The 14072-nt window shown below is 38.4% G+C and overlaps 1 protein-coding gene across 1 annotated transcript in view; it reads right to left on the bottom strand.

Moving 5' to 3' along the window:
- Nucleotides 1-9419: 9419 nt before the first annotated feature.
- LOC126183329 (phosphate carrier protein, mitochondrial-like) overlaps nt 9420-14072 on the bottom strand; it is a 44421-nt gene continuing 39768 nt past the window's right edge. The window contains exon 7 of the mRNA XM_049925194.1: nt 9420-9966. Within this exon, the coding sequence (XP_049781151.1) occupies nt 9794-9966 (173 nt within the window). The 3' untranslated portion in view covers nt 9420-9793. The remainder of the gene's footprint in view (nt 9967-14072) is intronic.

Genomic DNA, 14072 nt, shown 5'->3' on the forward strand with positions numbered 1-14072 from the left:
ACAAAAATGATTTTTCTATTGATGCTGAGCATTCTTTTTTTGCTACTAGACACAGTAAATCTGTGTGCAATGATTTGGGAGAAACTATAACATATATTGAGAAGAGGTAATCTTAAACTAGTGGATGATTCACAAATAACTGTATCTGGTGTTTACAATTTCTGAAAAGTTAATACTGACATTTTTTTTTCACTTCTTAGAGAAAGTCAATGTAGATTTCCTATGCAAGAACCTGGAGAAGAGATTTGACAACCTGCACAGTACCTGGTTCCAGGAATTTTCACCATTACAAAGTAACTTCTTCTGAAAAGCCTTCCTTGATTTTTTTCACTCAATGAAAGTGTCGCACAATGGACATGCAGAGTTCTCAACAAAATTCTTTTGTAGCACCTGTCTATGACAGGTGGTACTTTGCCTTCATTAGAAATCTCTGTGATTAAGGTGACAAACTACTTTTTCTCCAACCACCCAGACCAGCAGTGTCATTCTTTTGGCCTGAGAAGGAAGACTTATGCTTTTGGAAAACATTTTATGTGCTGTTCATGTAACTAAGTCAACATCATTAGGCAGAATGTATTACTTTAAGGAAAAAGATATGAAGTTAACAGAATAATATTTGTCACAGAGATGCTCTTAAGACGTTTCATTGATAATTTCAGGGATCTTCACTTTAAATTAATAGTGTGGCTGAATAATTGTTTGAAGATCCTAATTTGACACCCTAAATAGAGTTAACCCATGTAATGAAAATGTTTCAATTAAACTCATAACTTTTGGCTCTATATTTTCATGAGGCAACCTTGCTATAGGTCATCAGTGTACACAATTGATTTGGATGATCTTCTGAACAATGAGGTTTTGTTAAATGAGCATCCAATATTTATCAAAACTCAGGGTGCTGCTCCTTTTTTTTTAAAAAAAAAAATATCGGAGTTTCAATAATAAATCTTGTATCAGGTTTGCAAAAAGATTTACATATTTAAAAAAATCATTGTTTGGACCACAACAGCTTAAACTGATTTTCTATATTCTCGTAAGTGAAGAATAGTCATTAATTTTTTTCCAATAGTTATACATGCCTTCTGTGACATCTGGGGAAATATGACTAATGTCTTGAAAATAAGATTATTATTATTATTATTTATTATTATCACCTGAAGTAATTCAATCCAAATGACAAACTTCAGTTGCAGTGTTTACATTTGTAAAAAATTTCCAGTTCCCCTCCTCAAACTACATGAAGTATGGAAAGATTTTGCATTGACTATTGCCATGCAGAAAGTAACAAGCAGAAAAAGTTTTGTGAAAATTTGAAGTACATCCAAAGTCCAAAGCTAATTTCAGAGTTACCTCCATGCTCTGGTGCACCTGCTGGCAGCCAAGGTGTTAATGTGACAATATGTCTTAACAATTAATTCTCATAAAAATATTCCAATTGCCTAGAGGTGTTGTTACCAGGAAACCAACAACAACAAAATTAAGAATGAAAAGAATTATGGGGCACAACACAAATTCTGGCCCACACTCAGCTTAATGAACCTCTGGATTTTGGTTACATTTGTTCACCGACAAAACATCAGATCAACTGACATGTTCTGCTGATCTTCCGGTTTTTTCCACTCCCAAACTAAGCATTTGGAGTTTTGATTACAAAGTCTAGAACAAAGACAAATCAGACTCGTGCAACAGAAAACAAGATTTGTGTTTCTAAATGCCTTACAAATTAGTTTAGTCCTTATTTCTTCTTGGAAATAAACTAACTTCCATATTAACCTACAACATGTTACATCAACCAAAAATGCCACATATCCATAAAGACAAATGCTGTTTTGCATGCACACTATGATGCTTGAGACCAGTCAAGGTACTATTTCGCTGCGACTGCCCACCGTGGCGGCGGGCAGTAACTGCCAGCTGTAATTGCTGACCGTCACTGCCTGTGTATTTCGTTGAGACTGCTGACCGCATAGGCCACGTCACTCAGTGAGTTACCTCTGTAAAAGGAACACGCACACGAGTTTGCAATGTGGATGCTAATACCATTCTAGGTTTTTTGTTGGATGAGGAAGAAGGGGAAATTATTGCAATGCTTACAAGATCTTGTCGCCACAGCATTTTCCAAACACGGAAAAGTGAAGGAATTTATGCTAACTTAGTAACCGGTCACTTGCGAAATGATGAAGAGAGGTTCAGAAATTTCTTTAGACTTAACCCATCTCAGTTCGATTTTGTTTTAAGTCTCGTGAAAGAAAATATAGCAGGAAAAGATACCAGTGCAGTGCAAACTCCAATAGAAGCCAACAAAAAAAATGGCAGTGACTTTATGGTAAGTAGCTGTATAAAAACATACGCATTCGTCAACAGTGGTTTAAAATGGATGATTTTGTATCTCTATGAAATAATACAAATTTCTATTAAAATAATGGGTTTATTTGGAAACGAGTCAGGGGCTCTACAGTTTGTTGTTTATTTTTACATTATCTTTACACTGTGTTTACATTATGATTAGTAATTATTTTCAAAAGTAGTATCACCTGCTTGTGGTTCGACATTTATTAATGGAGTGAAAGTGTACATATCGTCTCCAACCTATGAAGTTCGTTTGAACGGGGATGAAAGGGAAGACGAGCCGGAAGGACTGATGCTGACAGGTAGTGCACAAGAGATGATTCTGAAGAACTGTCAAGTCCCATAACATGCTTAAAATGTCAATTTTCGTTTTATTATTGAGGTGACGTGGTAGTTTCCTAATGGACGCTGCGATGCTTCTCGTGAACAGCTCCACACCATCTTCCGGCTCCCAATTATTAGCCAAGTGCTGCAGCAATTCCAATCGTTGTTGGCCCCTTTGGTTGATTGAATCCCAGTATGTTTTCCTCTATCTGCGAGCTGAGATGGAAGAGTTGGCAGTAGGTGTGTCACTAGAGGACAAGGAAGCAATGGCTTGTGGGGTGTCAGGCCCTGTTTCATTCGCATTTTGTCCATCTTCATCAGATAGCAGTCCTTCAACACTTGTTGGCTCCTTTAGCGGAACACTACAAAAAGACGGCCACTCCCTTTCTACATCTCTCAAAAAGCCTAGTCTGTTGAACAACACCTATTTTGTTTTTGAACTGGGTGCTGCAGAAACTGTTTGCAGTTGTTCTTTTTGAACTGTTTTTCAGTAGTTATCTCTGATGTCTTTCCATCTCTTCTTACACTCGTTACCTAAAACTGAACGATATTTGTTTAGCTGTGTAATGAGGACAAGACATACTATTTATGTTTCCTGTATTAATAATAATTATGGTTTGTGTTACAGGTTTCTAGCTACAGGGGAGAGTTTCTTGTCCCTTGGATATGGTTTCCGGATATCACCAAGCTACGTGAGCATCATAGTTCGTGACACAGTAGAAGCTATGTGCCAACTCTTGGCACCTATCTTCCTGCCTCCTCCATCTCAAGAATCTTTCAGGGAAGGTGGGAAAGAATTCTACACTCTTTGGGGCTTCCCTAACTGCTGTGCTGCGATTGATGGGAAACATATAAGGATACGGTGTCCTGGAAAAAGTGGTTCCCTTTTCTGGAATTACAAAGGGTACTTCTCCATAGTACTTTTGGCGTTGGTTGATGCGAACTGTAAATTCGTTGCGATAGGTTCATATGGGAAGGAAGGAGACAGTGGCATATTAATAAGTCAGCAATGGGGAAAATGATCATGAAAGGAGAAGAGCTTCCATTAACTGACATCAAGATGCCATTTGTTATAGTAGGCGACGAGGCATTCCGCTTGCGAAAGCATATTCTCAAGCCTTACACTCGCTTGTCTGCCCAGCAAGATAAATCATAAGCGACCTACAACTATAAATTGTCACAAGCGCGTCGAGTTTCTGAAAATGCTTTTGGACTTTTGTGTCAGGTATTTCGAGTGTTCTACACAAATCTGAATCTGCAACCTAACACATGTGATAAACTCGTTACAGCTTGTTGCTGTCTACATAATCTCCTCAGGGACACCTATTTAGAAAAAAGATGACGACCTTTTTATGAACTTGACCATGATGAGAGTTTACCACAGAACATCATTCTCCTGCCCCGAACAGGGGGATTCTACCAAGCTGAAGGGTTTCAGTTATGAGATACATTTAAGAATTATCTCTGTGAACCTACAAATTAATGATTACAACCTGGAAAAGAACTAAGGCTCAAATACAGGAAATAAATTATTTTTACTACTCGTAACTACTATTGTTGTAATCGTTTGCTGACAGAATGGAAGCATTGTTGTAGCCTCCATATTGTACAATTTGTCACAGTAGGAAAAAAAAACAAATGTGTATATGCAAAACACTTGCCATCTTTTTTTTCATTGCTTCTCCTATTTTCTGCCACACCTTATCCTTTGCCATCACATTTCTGAAATCTGTATGCTTATGATCATACAGTATAGATTATCTGCTCGCACACTCCACCAACTGTCGTTGTCATCGTGAAAACCTTTCTTCAACAAAGCGAGTCATTTATTTCTGCAGTTGTCACACAGCTGGCAGTCGCGGCCCAACTGCTTGACTGCTTCTGCAGCAGCTGAGACACAGCAGTCGCGATGACGTCACGACTGCCGAGCAGTTAAGACATATGTACCGTTGCTTTGCCTAAGAGCAGGAGTCAACTGCCCGCAGTCACTGCCGGCCACTATGGCCGGCAGTTGCAGCGAAATAGTACCTTCAGTTGACACACAATCTGGAAGTTGCAGACTTAAGGAATATTTCTTAAACAGTGCACTAATTTGCATACCTAGTCAAGATGATAGTATTTTTCAACATTTCGAGAGGTATTATGATATTCAAGAATGTATTTTTCCGCTTGAGACTAGTGAGAAATTCCCACTGCTAGTGTCAGCCTACGCAGGTTCTACTTCTTGGCTTTGATACCACACAACTCTACTTTGTGCTTTTATATTTAATGTTATCCATGTAATGTCAAGAAGTGGAACAATGCAGAAATCTGACGAGTGACCTGCTACAGTCTTTCTGAAAATGATAAACTTAAGATGTAAAGAAGTTTCCATTTACATCCCCACACTCTCGCAGGGTGTAGTGTTGTTAACAAAACCACCAGAAATGAATACTTTCACCTGTAGAAAAGTTCATACTCAAGTAGCAGAAATCCAAGGTGTCTGCCAATCAAGACATAAGGATGTCGCAATATTTTGGTACCAGAATGAGATTTTCACTCTGCAGCAGAGTGTGTGCTGATATGAAACTTCCTGGCATATTAAAACTGTGTGCCGGACCGAGACTCGAACTCTGGACCTTTGGCTTTCGCGGGCTAGTGCTCTACCAACTGAGCTACCCAAGCATGACTCACGTCCTGTCCTCACAGCTCTACTCCTGCCAGTATGTCTTCTTCTTCAGTAGCTCTACAGCCCTTTGTGAGCCTTTGCTTCTTCAACAATCTTCCTCCACACTTCTGTTATTTGCTGCTCTTTTCCACCCCCAGACTCCCATATTGCTGATATCCATTATTACCTCATCGATCCATCTTCTTCTAGGTCTCCCTTTTCGCCTAACTGAATGGATCATACCTTTCATCATTTTCTTTGGGATTCTACCCTCTGCCATTCTCTCCAAGTGTCCTAGCCATCGTATTCGCTGTGATTTAACAAATTTTACTATGTCCCTGCCTTGTATTAACTCTTAATTCGGCATTGTAGCGTATTCTCCAGCCTTCTTCCTCCCTTATTGGCACAGATTTCACGTAGTATTTTCCGCTCAATGCTTCATAGAGCATTTTTATCGTGTTCTGTCAACGTCCCTACCTCTGAGCCGTATGTGATAACTGGGCGGACTATGGAATTATATATTAGCAATTTAGTTTTTCTTGTAACAAGGCTACTTTTGAAAAAGCTGCACATTTGCAAAGTAAGCTGTTTCCTGCTTGTATTCTTTCCCTTGTAGCCTTTCCAATACTGTTATTCAGTACGTCATCTCCCACCTTCCAAATTTTACAGAAGCTCTCCTGCTAAAGTCCCGAGTTTGAGTCTCAGTCCAGCACACAGTTTTAATCTGCCAGGAAGTTTAATATTTTGGTAGTTTTTACACTGCAAATAATATGCTAGTTAGATTTGAAAATCATACTTGGGGCTTTTATCTCCCTACAAAGTCTTGAGAAAATGTTTTGTCATAAGTGGGCACAGAACTCCTGGTCTCCAAAATAAAAGACTCCAGAGATTCACTGGACTTGGATGATCTGAACTCCGTTCTATTTTTCCTCACAAGGCTCAAAACACATTCAAATTCTGCATTGCTATGGTGTATGGTGAGAATAGAGACCATAGCTCTAGAAATTCTGTCATACTTAAGAAGTCCATTGGCTCCACAAATTCTTGATATTTGTGCCCAACTGGAATCCCTTGCTGCATCTTTGTTTGCAGCCAAAGTGTCCGTACCTGAAGAGCTCTTAACTGCCTCTGAAGCATGTAACCACATCTAGTTTCATTTCCCTCCCTTTCGTAACATGATAGGAAACTTTTCCATGAAAAAAATAAATGGAAGAAAACTTAATTCTGTCTAACCTTGCAACTTGGGCATGCTTTAACACATCATCCTTAGTGGAAACTTCATGTAGTCACAGGCAGTACAGAAGTATTTTCTCACAAATGAGAAGAAAAGCAGTTTAGCCATATCCTGGAGATCATTCACTATGTAATTCACTTCAGGCAATTAGGAGCTTTTGACGATTTTGGGCTAGACAAATTTTGTTAACAGCTGCTTTAACAAATCCATTAGAAGTTCTAATAAAAAGTGAACTTGTTGGGAAGAAGTCTGAAGAGCAACATTCAATTTGTCAAATATAGGAACAGCCACATGAAGGAAAGTGCAGAAGGCCTTGTTCAAGTTTGAAGACAGGAACAAACAATTCCTCACATGTTGTAGCAGAAATCAGTTTTTGGGATGAATTTATCGCATTTGGAAGTATATGCTATTCTTTTAGGGGCATGTGTAGTAGCAGAATCAAGAATTCTCTTCTGATCCTCTTTGGATCCACTTTGTTCGACTCTAGGTATTCTGAAAGATGTCAAGCTTGTGGAAATATTTTGGGTACATATTACTTCACCCTTTAAGAGAGAAAGAAGCAGATCCAATTGGTCCAGTTGTCTATCCAAACATTGCCTAAACACAACCACATACATGCTTCAGAATTTTCTTTGCCTCTATTGTGCATGTTCTGAAATTTTTGAAGGCATTCTTTCCTTTTGACAGTTCTCTAAAAAATACAATTTATCAACAAGGACCTTGTCCACTAAGTGGCAATCTTCCAGCACCTTTTTCAGCTGCTACATTAATCAGGTGGCAAATGCAACCTATGATGGCAGTATCTGGTTGAATTTCCTTTAGGACTTCTGAAACATTTTTGTGTCCTATCATAACAGGAGAATTGTTGGAGCAAAAAGCCACAAAGTTTCCAATTGGTATGTTATGAGGATTCAGCTGTGATAACATCAGGTTACCTATATTTCCCCCTAACGAGTCTCTGTCTAACACCGGTATGGGTAGTAAAATGCTCACTACTTTTTCCCATGGAAAATCTTACAAGATACAACATTGTACTCCCTTTATTACTTTCATCAACTGCCAAAGAAAATGGTTGTTCCAAAGGCACTTCAGATGGTGCATTTTTTGACATTTTATTAACAATGCATGTCACCTTTGTGCAACTGCAGCTGTATTTCTTTGCAACTTCTGATGTGGGAAACATCTTAAATAAAACCCCAGCACAATCAGCTGCACGTAAGGGCACATTGTGTTCCATCAAAAACAAAGTAGACAGACACACACAGTCCTCATTGTGTCACTATCAACATTTCCAGACTTTTGGAGGGGGAGGGGGGGAGAAAGTATTTTCCTTCTTTCTTCCTTTGATTTAACATAACTTGTGTGTTTACTGCACTTCACATGACAACAAATCATTTCTTCCACCATATACAATATTAGTACCACACCCACATACTATGCAAAAGGTACATTTTTCTCCCTCTCGAGTTTCATATGCATGGAAAATCAACACAATATAATTCTTTAAATGTCTGGAACTACTGTTTCTTGGATTTATTCATGAATCCATCAACAGGAATACAACATATGAAAATGTCCGACGACAAATGTTTGTACACACTGAAATAGCGAAAGGAACCTGGATCACTGTCATAAAATTATAACATTAACACTCAAGGCAGTCAAACACTTCACTGAAACGTCAGTCTTAAACCATTAAATGAACATGACACCAATCTTATGAAGAATATGCTCACAGTAAAACACATGCAGACACACCACATGGAACAAATATGTTAGTCCATATGTGGTCAAAGAACATGGGTTACGGCACTACAAGCGAACATAGCAGAACAAAGAATTTGTGGAGCAGAGCCTTTAAACACTTGAGATTCACATGGAAGAACTGTTATCCTGGCTTTAAATTCAATTCCAGTGACAACAACCACCACATGTTTAAAAGTACTAATCGTATTATCATATATCATAATATATTATCATATCATATCAGAGTTACCAACTATCATAGACTTGCCTTCGACCCACGCAAACAATCAATTGTATGGAAGTGGGTGATTATTGAACGTTAACATTTCAAATTTTTGTCTGCGAAGTTGTAAAATCACACTGTTCATCTGTAAACTGTAAAATGCTGAAATTCCATAAATTTTTCAAAAAAAAAAAAAAAAAACTGTAAAAGTTAGCAGGTTTGCATTTCTATAGCCTTCCCAGGATATCTTATTAACTTGTGTCAAACAATGGAAAATCGAGAATGGAATATTGTTACTAATTTGCATGTATGATATTTATCATGAATAGTGGGGTAAAAATTCCATTTCAGTCTACTCACTGACAAGTCAAATTGTTTTTCCTGTGTCCCACATTACAAAAAGAATGTTCTATGGCTATGCTTTATGAGAAAGCCTCAAGAAATTCAAGCCTCTAAATCTATCATGTTCTGTTCATAACTGCTGGTGGATTACCTCATAACAATTTTTTTTTCTCTGTTATATGAATACTTTACTACTAAAATGTCTGAAGATGCACAAAGCAAGCAATAACTCCACCAGTCAGTGTTTTCTATTAACATTACAAACTACTTCCCAATGACTAATTGGCACCTCTAATGGAAGATTCTTACTATCTTTGTACCCTTTGCGTCCAAATTTTACATTGATGTTTAAGTGTAATTGATCTCTTGGCTCGATGCAAACTGTGCTCCAGCATTATAAGACATTGCAACAAGCATCAAGAACTTGAGATATGGCCAAAAAGTATAAAAAAACTTAGCACACATTTCTTTCCACAGAGTGAAACTCAAGTACAAGTAATATTTTTCATATATGACAATTTTAAGGGAATTCCATCCAACAAATTAACTAAATGTGACAGTTCCACAAATTTATTGCCATAATGTAAAACAATGTTTAACAGATCAGTATCAATACAGGATCACAGTATTCTTAAAGAAATCTCCTACTTTTTAAAAATTTAACACTTTCTACAGTGCACAACAATTCCAAAATGCATAAAATCTCTGAACGGACCAAAATGGAATGCACAAGCCTTAAAAATCTGCAGCATTGATTTCACTATAAATAATTGCATTAAATTGATTTACAAAGTAACTAATACTGAATTTATTTCCTACACAAGAATTTTGTTCAATTAATAACCTACTGATGTCTGGTTTGCACTGTATACACGTAAAACTAAATACATTCTGCAAATTCTATTCTCTCTGAAGTGGTCGTCGAAGACTATTCAGATTTCACTTCCTGGGCTGCCAACTTCTTCTTCAGCGACTCTGGCATCTCTGGAGGAGGTGGCCTTGGAAGACGCAGGTATACTTTCACAGCATCATAAATAAACCACTGAGCAGCAGTTAGGGTACCAATCATTATTATCCTTGGTGTCAAGCCTTTCCACAAACCTGTAAAAAATATTACATATTTTTAAAACTGTTAAAATGTTAGACTTATTTACAAAAAGGAAATTTGTTACCAATAGGAACTCCAGTTCATTACTGCTACCATCCCTCACTACAGTAACTGATGCTTTATGTTTTTTAGAACATTTAAAAATAATAGTACTCCAAGAAAATTATGTTTGATTTTGCATACTTAGTTCTCTGGTATGGTTATCAGTGTGTGTCATCAATATGTGCCCTAAACTAAATCTTTATCACTAGAGGAAGCTTATAAAATGCAGAACTGTTGTTAATGTTAACTATTGTTACTGTCTCATAGCACTCCTAACTATTCAATTTTCTACCCTGTCAATATGGAATAGTATATGGTTACTAATGTATAATGCACGCTAGTGCACATACACCAAAGTTCTTTTCTTAGAAACCAATGTATCTAATAAAGATAACTCTTCCAACATCATGGAAAAGTAAATTCTATCTAGAATATGGAACATGGTTGCACAATGAGTGTCCAACCATAGGCAGGCCAAGACATTGGCAACAAGTATTGCCCATTGACTGGTAACCAATCCCTCCTAAAATCTGAAGATTAATGTCAATGTATTCCTATACATCAAGAATGTGGTCATTGTGTTTTTATTAATAACTTCACTTCTAATTTTTTTTATATTTCTGCAAATTATACACCCAAAACAGTTAACATGATCTGGTTCACAATATTTACCTTTTCTGTAACACAGTTGTGTCCACATAGCACCTCCCAACTTTTGATGCTGTATACAAAAACTCATTTTTCCAGGGGATACAGCAAAGCATTTCCCAGTTTTTTGTGGTACTTTACTATCTATAGATGATACACAGGCATTCCTTTGCTTCTTAGTTTGAACTCTGCTGAGAACCTTCAGTTTTTTCCCTTTATAAGCTGTGTGAACACCAGCTGATTTGTCCTCTTGGCATTTACAATATAAAAGTTCACTGCACACACTTCCAGCAATCAAAAATACCATTTTGATTTTCCAGTGATATTCAACAAAAATTATAGCTGTCAGTGTAATGATTGTCAACAGCAACCATTATTTTACTGTATGTTGCAGCTACTGTTACTCAAGCCTTACATAACAAATGTGCATTTTCTGCTGCACCTCTATGCACTGTGGCATGTGCCCACCATTAGCACTTATGCCATGTTAATATTCTATCTTCTTCAAAGAAAGCACAAGCACTAACAAGCCAAAACAATCTACTTAATAGCATCTTGGTCCACATTTGGACTGCAACAGGTGGAAATTCTGCAATGCACGGATTCAATAAGGCCTTGATAGATTTCCAGTGGTATGTGGCACTACATGTTTGCACACAAGACATTTAATTTCCATTGCTGACTGGTGGACTGTGTGGAGAGCTGGTGCCTAACAGCATCCCAGATTTGGTGGCCAAAACATCGAAGTGATACCACTATCGTGCTACTCAAACAACTGCAAAATGATTCTGACCTTGTCACACAGTGATCCTCCTGGAAGATACCACCACTGGAGAAGTGGGAAGTATGGAAGAGGAAAGTATGGAAGTATGGGTCAAAGAAGTATGAAGGGATGCAGGTGGTCCTGCTATTGTGTTCACATAGTCCACAGCTATCATGGTGCCTTAGATTACTGCCACAAATCCTATTGCAGCACATGTAAATGTATCCCACAGCATAATCCTGGCCTAGTGACATGCGCACATTAAGAACTTCTAGTTGAGCAGATGTTCGCTTGGATGACTGCATACCTGGACGTTACCATCATGTAAGGAACATTTTCATTGATCCACTGCCTTATCTCCAATTCTGTGGCCCCTGCAATCAAAGATGGCCATCTTGTCAATGCAGGTGTCGTCTGCTGCTGAACAGCATGTTCAACAACTTTTGCTGAACTCTGTGCTTCAAAATACTTGGGCCTGTACAAGCACTATTTTGTTATCAGACCTGCTGCAGACTGCAGTCTACCTTACTTTAAAGAGCAGATAAGCCTCTGACCTCCACATTCTGAGATGAAGTATGGGTGCTCCAACACTGTTCACCTCCTCACAGTTTCACAATCTTTCAACCACTTTCCACAAATGCTAACAACTGCAGCATGGTAGCAGACAACCATTTTCAATTTGCTCATTCCCAAGTGCTAGGCAATAATCTGCCCTTTGACAACATGTAATGTCACTGGATTTTCCCATTTGTGGCCTATATCATTACTAGAATGATTTCCCATTTGTCTCTGCTCCACTTCTATACTTTCTTTACCATATTATGTGCCAACAACACCACTAGGCAGCGTTCGAAACCATCAGTTGGCAGTGGTCATAATGTGGAGGCTGAAACATCTATCACCTTTTCTCAGTTTTGTTTTATTCTGTACGCAACAGCAGTCATTTGTTACCACGCATGTAAGGCTTCTAGTGGTCTCACTGGCACACTCTGGAGTTCTCCCCTTGTCACACCATGTAATTAGCTGAACAACACAGATCACACTTTTGATGTGGTTTATGTTTGTATGGGTATGAACTAAAGCATTCTGAGAAGTCCTGACGAATTTATTCTGTTTCACATACACAAGGCAATGGTCAAACTTGTCACATCAAAACCTGCTGTAACGTTTTCGCCACGTTAAATACACAGAAGTTACCTAAGAAAGTGTTTTCTGGCTTGGTACCTGTGAGTAAGCGATGGATTCTTGAGGTCACTAGCTGTGGTTATGGCACTTACTATACACTTTCAGGGAATTCCTGGCAGTTGGTGAAGTGGGCTTTGAAGAGGAATCTCAATTCAATGCTTTGTCAGATACAAGAACTAGAATTTGTTTAGTCTGCAGTAATTCCTGATAAATGTAATTTTACTCTTTTTGTGAAAGTCTGGAACAGCAGAATTTTAAACATACTTTAAACTCCAGAAAATATGTATGATCAATACTGCCATGCAGATGGAAAATCTATGAATGTTTTTCCTACTTTTAAGGTGATATACAATATATGAGTATGCCAACTGAAGCCACCAACAGGAAAGTGGTGAAAATTATGTCATGTGCAAAATGGTGGTTAAACTTTAGGTGCACAAGGTCTTCAGTGTAAGACCCAAAGAAAAGACCACCTTCAAAGCAAGAGAGAAACAACTACTACTAGCACAGGTAGCTAAAGAACAAGGGAGGAGTCTGATCCTCTTCAATCATAGGAGGCGGCCCAGAAAAAGTTGGTGGGAAACATGGTATCAGATCTATAGTACAAGTGTGTTTTTAAGATGGCAGTTTTCCAACAGGCCTATCTTATGATAATCTCATCAGAATGTTCTAGTCCAAATGCCCTCTTGGAGAAAAAAGGGAGGATGCAAGCAAAGGCCCAACATTCAGGAGCGTCTGCCTGGATAAGGGCACTCTTATCTTTGAAGGGATGGGGACAGTGGATTGGCTGAAGGAGATGGCTGATAGTGAGCAACATATCACCTGTGGGACAAAGTGAAGTGGATTGTCACGACAGTATTAAAATTATTCAAGACCAAAAAAATATCAATCTAGGTACCAAAATTGCTTACGGATGTTTCCCCTCCCCCCCTAGACCCTGTTAGAGGGAGTATGAGTTCTGAACCAGAAGTCTCCATAGAGGACTTGAGGATCATTGACTGAGGTCAGAACAGATGACCAAATCCTTGTGGTGGAAGTGAGAGAGAAGTCCCACAGGCAATACAAGATCAAGACCTAAAACTATATTTAGGGTTCAAAGGAGACTGTCAGTGTGATCAAAGACAAAAGGTGACAATGATAAAGTTGGTAACTGGAAGTGTTGCACATAAACCTGTAGCACAATAAGTGGCAACCACCACCTGAGAGTCAACATCTGGCTGGACAGGAGATGGAATTTGGCTTCATTCAAGAAACCTGAATAAAGGGGGTGTATTGGACCTTTAAGAAACTTTTTGTAAGTTTTTTCCAGGAGGAATGCACTTACGTCAAAAATTTAAATTAATTTTACTGAGACTGCTGCTTGACCCCAGGAGCTGAAATAACAGCTGGTTAGTTGTGGCACCAATTCCAATGACATGGCACACAACTGGTGAGTACCTGCTTTAATAATGACTAGGGAGT

This window comes from Schistocerca cancellata, chromosome 4 (genome assembly GCF_023864275.1).
Source record: "Schistocerca cancellata isolate TAMUIC-IGC-003103 chromosome 4, iqSchCanc2.1, whole genome shotgun sequence".
In the NCBI taxonomy this organism is placed as follows: domain Eukaryota; kingdom Metazoa; phylum Arthropoda; class Insecta; order Orthoptera; family Acrididae; genus Schistocerca; species Schistocerca cancellata.